Below are 9,393 nucleotides of genomic sequence, written 5' to 3' on the forward strand. Positions count from 1 at the left end.
GTGCTATGTTACCGACGTACCACAGACATTCAAATTTCATATCAAAAATAAAATATAGCTGATTCCTGTCTCTATCAACTGAAATGAAAAGCTTACATTTCCTATATCTCTATAGTTCGATAATATATTTAGTGGAGTGTAAAAGTTCACATCATCTTTTGATGGGGGGAGGACAACTTTAAATCCTCCACACTGTTCTTTGTTGTACCTCAAACTTCGTACCCTTTTGCTGTTAGCAATGATTTTGAACCTTTACTATTAAACAAAAGTCTGTTATTATCATATTAAGGACCATTTCCGTACCTTTGGGTACATACATGATAACTGTTTCTCCTAATCCAAATAAATCCTAATCAACATGCAGGTCGATTATGTGAGAGTTTATGATATGAGAATAAACCTATTTCATGACATGAAAGTAATCAAAACATGCACTGGGCATAGTGGCACACAGCTGTCCCTCTGAGCATTTGTTTGCCTTTCTAAGCTAATGTGGGTCAGACTCGACAAGCTACGTTTGAAGTTTAGCTGTCCAATGATCTGCCTGAAGATTATGTGATAGATATTTCACTATATATGGAATGGATAGAACAATTCGTGTACGCCGTAATAGTACACGTGTTTCATTAAATGTATATATATCGACGATACATTTAAAATATTTTGAATGACATTTGATCTCCCTTTAGATTCACAGCAGGCGCCAACCTGACAACTGTTTACGTCACGTAGGCCCTCCAAACCGAGAGGGCATTTCAAATTTTCAAAACATCCCTGCCCTATGTCAAGACTGCAATGTCGTTTGTGATTACTTTTGCTAGGCGTGGTCGAGAATAACACATTCGTTTATACATATATTATAATGCAGATATCCAGAATAGTCCTGTCAACAAGTCCTACTCAGGTTGTGTATACTAGTGTAGATACTCTAACAAGCTAGTCATGGATTTTGACGGGGGAAAACCTGACAAAGACTTATCACCTCACGAAAAAGCTGTCTCGGTCGATGTACCCAAACCTGCATCAATAGAAGACTTCATTGTGGTGAAGCCTATTAGCCGCGGAGCTTTTGGAAAGGTCTATCTCGCAAGAAAGAAATGCAACTCACGGTTGTATGCAATAAAGGTAAGATAAAGTGATCGTCGCTGCTAAGCTAGCTAGTTCACCTGTTAACGACTGTTGACCTATCTACAATGCATGACGGCTAGTTAGCTATCGCGTGTGTTCGCGTGATAATAGTAATACCCAGTGTTACAATTATTTTCTTTACGTTGGATTTACATTTGCAGGTCGTATGCAAGGCAGACATGGTCGATAAAAACATGACCGAGCAGATGAGGGCAGAGCGAGATGCTTTGGCCCTCAGCAAAAGTCCTTTTGTCGTGCGGTTGTTCTACTCTCTGCAAACAGCCACTAAAGTATATTTGGTAAGTTAGTGTGGCAAAGTATTGAATAAGTATTTGCTCATATTTCTATTTCATAGTCAAATCCAAGAAAAACACAAGCATTTTATTACAGGTGATGGAATATCTGATTGGGGGTGATGTGAAGTCACTTCTTCACATTTATGGATATTTCGATGAAGACATGTCACTGAAGTATATATCAGAGGTCGCACTTGCGTTGGATTACCTTCATCGCCATGGAATAATTCACAGGTCAGTGATCAATTTGCTTTTCTTTCCCAGTTCTTTCTGGTATTTGACTTTGTGCTGGGTGCTGTTTGAAACGTAGGCTACGTTTGTAATGTCTTCATATTTACAGGGACCTGAAACCTGACAACATGTTGATCTCTAATGAAGGGCACCTCAAGCTTACAGACTTTGGTCTCTCAAAGGTTAAGCTGGAAAGAGGTACGACACATGCAAAACAGTCTTGTCAAACGGCTCAGACTGCATATTTCCTGGTTGTGTTCTCTAGGGGGGGGGGGTCGTCACATGTCTCAACACATGCCAGTGATTGCTCTACCAGCATTTCAATTACATTTAACTCAACAAAGTAAACCAAGCCTACACAGGCATTTGTACTGTTTGAGAATAGTGAAAATGTTTGTCGTTCAGTCTGTCACACATTATCAAACATTTACTTTACATTTACATCATTCATGTTTTATTTCAAATTCTGTCTTTTTCTCTTTACCCCTCAGAGCTAAGCTTAGTGGATATCCTTAACACGCCTTCCTTAGCAAAGCCAAACAAAGATTATTTTCGGACGCCTGGTCAAGTGCTGTCACTGATCAGCTCCCTTGGACTTGTGAGTGTCACAACTACTTTATAAGATGTGCACTGTGGTTTGCCCTGGTTACTGAAGGAATTATTCAAAATATACAATTCAGGAACATTTTTAATGCATGTGATGCTTAGAGGAGGCTTTCAGTGGGTCTTGTGCTCTTCTTGTGTCACTGCCATACCTCCCCGCCTCAATTTCCACTCTTGATTTTTCTGTCAACCAATCAGAACACTCCAGCAATGGAAGGGAAACGGCACAGCAGCTTGTCAGCTGTGTCCAGCCCTAAGACGTGCGGGAAGCTGGAGCGGCCGAAAACCTCGCTCTGCTCCCCTCACGCCAGGAGGAGGAGGTACAGCTTCAGTTCCCCCATCTGCACCGCCCGAGCTTTAGGTACCTCCAGCAAGAAATACCAGAATACTCAGATGTCTTTTACTCCCATTGTTTACATGTGGTTAACATTTCATGGTCGTGGGGGAAGGCTCGGAATTTCAATCACCTTACCCCCACCCCACCCGCCCCCCCCCCCAAACTTGAAAAAAACAAAGAGTGCGCAAGGTGCTGTAAACAACTGCTGATCTCTTTGTAAAGTAAAAGCATTACAAAACAGAGCAGTAATGCTGGGAGGACGGGTAATGCCAGTAAGTGATTTGACATTCAGCGGAGGATTGTTCATTGACTGCTCTCCCCAGAAACAAAGCCTTGTTTTTGAGCGCCTCGCTGGCCTGTGGTCAGGCAAAGGCTACGTCTTAAAAGCATGCCAGCTGAGGTGGTTTAGACATGTGCAGTGTGTTTAAGTACTCATTTAAATTCACACTGCTGTGCTCTTGTTGGGTATTAATACTATTAAAGATTCTGTGATGTTGTGCTTCTTGTAGGTGAGATATTGAACAATACTTGCTACCTTTCATCTGAACATGCTTTTCATAATGATATCCTTACGTCAGCGCCTTAATATCGCTGATGTATATATGGATACACATAAACATATGGATGTGCTAACCTATGTATTTGTTCACTGAAATTGATGGGTACAATATATTTTTGCGCCTCAGGAACTAGCGGTATGTTCAGTGCAGGAATGCTGGCCAGGTGCCTTACCCCCAAGCTGATGAAGTCCAGACAACGCCACGAGACCCTGAGCACTGGGAGCAACCAGTCATGCCTTTGCCCCTCTGGCACAGACTCTGAGAACTGCATCAGCCCTCTTTGGGAGGACTTGGTATGTTACCACTTTTGTGTTTTCATAGTGCAGCTATTATGTTGCTGCTTAGTATTTAAATTCAAACAACACGTAGCCTAATTAGATTGATTAATTCTACCTGGATTAACACGGACACTCTTAAAAGCATCAGGGATTAATTAATTAAAATGCTCCTCATAAATGTTCTCTCATCTGTATTCTTAGGATTTCCAAGAGTGTCAAAACATACCACCTCTGGAAGGTAAAGAGCCACTGAACCTAGCTGGGAAGATGGTGGCTCCCTTGGCATCATCAGAGGAACTGAACAGCACCATGCGAATCCCCGGGCGAGACAATGCTCTGATGAGCCTGGACAATCAGGACCTCAGGGCACATCCATTCAGAGGACAACTGGACTTTGCCTCTGAAGAGCCGATCCAGGGCGGGAAAATCAATATCTCTGCAGGAAAGAGGCTCCAGTTCGACAAAGAGGACTGCTGCTCTGCTAATCCCGTAGGAAGTTTTCCTTGGCGAACTGCCATCTGCTCCCCACTCCCTAGCAAGGACAGGGCCACACAAGCTGCCACAAAGTCAGCTAAGCGGAACTTTGAGGAGGTGGACCGAAGCCCTGGAGCCATGGGACTGCAGGCCAAGAGAGGGGACTCGGACTTCCAGCGCAGCTTGCAGGTGCCTGGGGAGGAGGACGGGAGGTACAGCACGGGTCTGACGGGGGTCTTTTCCACCGTGGGGTTAGGAACACGCCAGGGCGGGTCAGGAGGCCAGAGACAAACGAGGCCTGGGCCGACCCAGTCCAGCCCAGCCGCGGTGACCAAGAACCTGCTTTGTGAACTGGAGGACGACCCTGAGGAGGAGGAGGAGGAGGTGGTTGCCGTGGCGGCCAGACGGGATGAGACCGCAGCAGCCGAGCTGAGCTTCTTCTCCTCCTCACTCAGTGAGACACGGGAGGCCCACAGGAGCCTGAGCTTGGACTCCGAGGGCTCGGCCCACGACATGTCCATCATAGGCTCCATGCCACCTCTAGCGGAGAGCCCTAAAGAGGCCATGTCCTCGTCGCTGGAGGAGCTGGACGACCACGACATCTCGGCCTGCTTCCCCTCCACCCCGGCGGCCGCCCACTCCTCCGCCCCGATCGCTGTGCCGAAGGCGGGGGCCTCCTCCGGGCGGGCACACAGGTCTGGCAGCTTCCTGTTCCAGCAGCGGCTCCCTGGCCACCCCCTCAAAGGTGTCAAGTCGCCCTCCTTCCTGCGGCCGCGGAACGTGGTGGCCTTCCGCAGCTACTGCAGCTCCATCAACCGCTCCAGCCTCTCCTGCTGCTCGCGCCTCAGCCTGGGCTCAGCAGCCGAGCCCATGGACACGTCTGCCTTCGCCTCCTTCCACAGCTCCGCCATTACACCCGTGCAGAAGAAGAGGCCCAGCTTTGGCAGCTCTATCCTGGTAGGAGCTCACAAAGCAGTTGCTGCATGTGGAAACTAACATGGTCGAACACTGCAGTGAAATGGCATAGGCTATTTATTGGCATTTTCAGAAGAACTAGAACTTATGTCAGGTTTATTAACCATCTAAACCCCACAGCGGCCAAGGTAAAAAAAAGAAATCGGGTAGCAATAATACAGTGAGCAAAACAGCACTATATGTAACTTGGACCCCGAACTCTTGGAACTTGGGAAAAAGATTAAGGAAGAGCACTCCCTTCCCAATATGTTTGTTTATGTCAGACACATTTAAAGTGTTTTTTTCAGTTTTTTTTTTAGCTGATTTTATGCTGAAAGAATTGTAGAAGAGAGGAGTTTGGCCTAAGTGTCTTCTGTTGCGTTTCTAGACCCCGACCCCGATGGCCGTGGCACACACTCCCTTCAGGACGCCCAAGAGTGTCCGTAGGGGGCCGGAGCCCGTGCAGATGGCCCAGATATTGGGCACCCCGGATTACCTAGCACCCGAGCTGCTCTTGGGCAAACCGCATGGTAAGAAAAGAAAGCCATCACTCTTTACCAATAGATATAGCCTGGTATAACCAGACCACTTTGAGAACAGATTGGCCCGCTACAATAGGGATTGTTTCCAGTCATTGCACCTAATGGATGTCTCCTTTAGTTTGAATTTGAAACCATTGGACCAGCCTTTAATCAATCGGCATTGACCACTATAGGCTTCCTAAACGTCCTACTAAAGCGGCTGATATATTAGCCCGGTCAGTTAAAACAGTGACTTTGGCCTTGATGAAGACATTTACACATGTTCTTGCACTGGCTTGAATTCTTCAATGATGGCTAGTGTTGGTACAACGGTTTCGTATCACTTTGTATGGCTCTAGCCCTGCCAACATAGTTGAAACTGCACTCTAAACACGTCACTTCAATTGCACTTAGCCACCCCAACTGGTCACCGGTCCCTGACACTCAGAATGGCCCAGTCATCCATCTTGAGATCAGAGTTTCCATACTATACTCACAGTGAAAACTGAGCTGTGTGCAATAGGGAGCAGAGCCAGGTCATGGACATTGGTCCAAAAAAAATGAGAGCCTCATTCTTCTCCAATTAAAACAGTTGCTAGTATGACATAAACACATCACATTTTAGAGTATTGGCATCTAACAGTCCCTCTTTTTGAGTTTCAGGAAATGGTAATCGTGGTAAGTTTGTCATAGAACCGGTTTTGTGAGTAAATTGGGGGATTTTTTCCTGCATGTGCTGGCAGTGACTTCTGTCCCAGGGGAAAGGCCAGGGCTTATTTTAGCCATGAGGTTTGGGCACCCTTGATCTAACCTCTAATGACCTCTCAGGCTCTAACCGCTTCAGGGATCCTCAGCTGGTTTTTCAGGGACTGTCTAAACTGGTGCAGAAATGCAATACATTTGTTTTTGTCAATAACCCTTGCACTGAAAACTTTGAACATGTGTTAATCGTGAGGCCAAAATGTATTATTCATGTTCCTGGCCCTTGGGCACTAACTTCATTGACGGGAAACAAGCAAAGTTTGTCGTGCACGATCTAAAGCCATGGTGTGGCGTGTGGGAGCATAGTGCTGCCGCTGACCCACCCATTTTGCGCTACAGATCTTTCTCATGGCATTAAACAGCTAAATGATTTGACCAAGTTATTAAATTAGCTTTAGTTCATGTGTGTCGAACTTTGTCCTTGTTTTACTTGTTGCCCGTCAGTGAACTAAGGACCCCTTGTTTTGTAAGTTGTGACATCACAACAGTCCCAGGCTGTTACTTTCATTTGGATTTGGTCTTTCACACATCACAAACCATTACTGTTTAACTGTTTCTTGTACTTAAAACGAAATGCCTCTCGTACATAAAACGAAATGCCAGGATTGTGGCCTGTTAATAACTGCTTACCCCTGCTTCCACGGCCTTTGAGTAGAACAGCGCTCACAGACTAACGTGCTGGCCATGTGTGAGCGGGCTGTTGGGCAGTGTTAGTAACTGTGTTCTCTCTGTTCAGAGGTAATGGTGGACTGGTGGGCGCTTGGGGTGTGCCTGTTTGAGTTCCTCACCGGGATCCCTCCTTTCAACGACGAGACCCCTCAGCTCGTCTTCCAGAACATTCTCAACCGAGGTGAGTTTTTATCAGTTAGCTCATCCGTCACCATGCAACAGTTGAATGAGTTTGTGGACGACCTTAAAATAGATACACAGTTCAATAACATCTGCCTTGTAGCTTAGATGTTAGTCTTGCTGTCAACATGATTACCAGTTCTTAATTAAAAAAATAATGCAGGATTTTTAAGTTTTTAATGTTTCCAGCTGTTCTGTGAAACAAACAGGCCTTCATTTTGTCATCCATGTTGTGCTCTTAGACATCCCTTGGCCTGATGCAGAGGAGGAGATATCCCACAATGCCCGAGATGCCATAGAGATTCTGCTGACCATGGATGTGACCAAACGTGCAGGCCTAAAAGGTGGAACTACCTGTACCTCACAAAATCACACATAATAGGCAAAGTACACTTGAATAAATAACTTAAATGACTGTTGTTGACCTTGTTCTGTGCATATCCCCCCCCCCCCCCCTCTTAGAGCTGAGGTGGCACCCCTTCTTTGAGGGCTTGGACTGGGACAACCTGCACAATCAGAAGATGCCTTTTATCCCACAACCTGAAGACGAGACAGACACGTCGTACTTTGATGCAAGGAACAACGCCCAGCACCTGGCCCTCTCTGCATTCAGCATGTAGTGGTGGGCAGGGCTGGATGTCTGGTACTCTCTCTTTCTTAGTCACTGATCCCCTTTATACCTATTTATCGTAACACATTTCTTTGTTTATATATAAAATATGGGTAGTGTCCTATGATGAAGGTTGTGTTGACTAGTAGAAATATTATAGAACATGGTTTGTTAGGAATTACATGATATATATGTATGTATATATTTTCTTAAAATAAGGTGTAAAAGTTATTTTAATATTTATGTTTAACACACACATGCACACGCGGACATTTAGTTGTGAAACTTTTGTAAGTGTTGGTGCTCGCATGTAATGTTTTGTTTTCCAGATGTCTTAAAAAAGGATCAGTCTTTCTCTTCTTTCCAAATGCTTTGTGAAGCCCTATACTCTGTACTTTTATCTACCAATCTATTTATCTTTTTTCTACCTTTGATCCAACCTCAAAACACTGTTCTTTTTACTGTTTTAAAACATTTAAGTGCTTGACAAATACTACTTACAAATAAAAATGGACTACTTATGAATTTTTTTTGCCCAATTTAATTGACTAATCCATCATTGAAAACAGAAAAAAAGTCCTGTAGTAAATTGTTCCAAAACCTTTATTCGTGCTTCAGATTAGCAAAGACATGCAAGGAACTGTCCACAAGGGGGCAGACTTGGTTAGAAAGCTTAATAGAAATAATAGTTTCAACAAAAAAAGCATCTGTACAACTCTAAGGTCAGATCTACTGCCAATCCAAATAATATTATAGGAATTAATTAAATAGTTTCTTTATCTGTATATATGTATATTACAATACTACACTTCAGTGCAATTAAAATATTACATTGTTATATCCATACATTATATTATTTATGCTGTACAGTCTCTATTAACAGTATTACACAATTTACACTAAATGGAAACACAAAAAAAACGTCATACAACTGTAAAACTCGGATAAAAAAAAGGCTATCTGATCCATATTAGAATTAATAAAATTGCATTTCAAACAACTTTCAAACTTCTGCTTATAACTCGCAGTGCACTTTCTGGTCAGCCTCTCCAAATACCATTAGGTCAATGATCTCCCTACTCTTTGGGCTGTGAATAAAAATGCTCTCTGGAGATGAGAAGCGAAATACCTCTTTTGGGCAATATAATTGGATAAAACCAGATTGTTGAAAATGACCGATCAGAAATGTAAATGTCTACTGCTATGTTGTAGTTGCATTAAGGCCCTATTGGGATTTGAACTTTGGGCTTAACACAATGTAGAACCATAGTTCAACATCTCATCAGCAGCTCTTTACAGTATACGGCAGCAGGACTTGTTGATATCATCAGACTTTGGTTCAGTGATACCCTCGCCACACTTAGGATATGAGCCAATATTCAGTATAATCTCCAATGTCTCTTCCATACTCATAACACCTCATTCACAACATATCTGCACACACAGGTCACATCATAACCACGCACAACACAAGACTTTCTGTAGATAATATTGGCTAATTAAAAAAAAAAAGGAACTTTTTAAGACGAACAAATTACATTCTGAGGGACCTAGTCCTGTGCTACAAATGATAAACAGTCTCTGCAGATCACGGACACATTTCTACTTCAGTCACATTAACTGAATTAACATAAACATAAAATGTGCATTAAAACTATACCATACACTGCATTGTTCTGCCCGTAACTAATTAGCAGCACGTTTCTCTATAAAGATCATTTATCTTCAGATCACAGTTGTTATGAATCTAAAAAAGGATTTAACTTAAACATTTTGAGTGATCGCCCCTG

At 43.6% G+C, this 9,393-nt stretch overlaps 2 protein-coding genes across 2 annotated transcripts in view; one reads left to right on the forward strand and one right to left on the reverse strand.

Moving 5' to 3' along the window:
* Nucleotides 1-1,768: 1,768 nt before the first annotated feature.
* mastl (microtubule associated serine/threonine kinase-like) lies at nucleotides 1,769-7,613 on the forward strand (the record flags this gene model as incomplete). The annotated part of the gene is made up of 9 exons (XM_080855184.1): nucleotides 1,769-1,853; nucleotides 2,147-2,253; nucleotides 2,457-2,619; nucleotides 3,282-3,448; nucleotides 3,644-4,864; nucleotides 5,250-5,391; nucleotides 6,881-6,994; nucleotides 7,236-7,337; nucleotides 7,456-7,613. The coding sequence occupies exons 1-9, from the start codon at nucleotides 1,784-1,786 to the stop codon at nucleotides 7,611-7,613; spliced, it is 2,244 nt and encodes a 747-aa protein (XP_080711310.1). The 5' UTR covers nucleotides 1,769-1,783.
* Nucleotides 7,614-8,188: 575 nt separating this feature from the next.
* Nucleotides 8,189-9,393, reverse strand: part of acbd5a (acyl-CoA binding domain containing 5a) — a 15,790-nt gene continuing 14,585 nt past the window's right edge. The window contains exon 13 of the mRNA XM_080854807.1: nucleotides 8,189-9,393. This exon is cut by the window's right edge and continues 439 nt beyond it. The gene's annotated coding sequence lies outside the window, so the exon portion shown is untranslated.

The sequence above is a fragment of the Sprattus sprattus genome (genome assembly GCF_963457725.1).
Source record: "Sprattus sprattus genome assembly, chromosome: 17".
Lineage (NCBI taxonomy): Eukaryota > Metazoa > Chordata > Actinopteri > Clupeiformes > Clupeidae > Sprattus > Sprattus sprattus.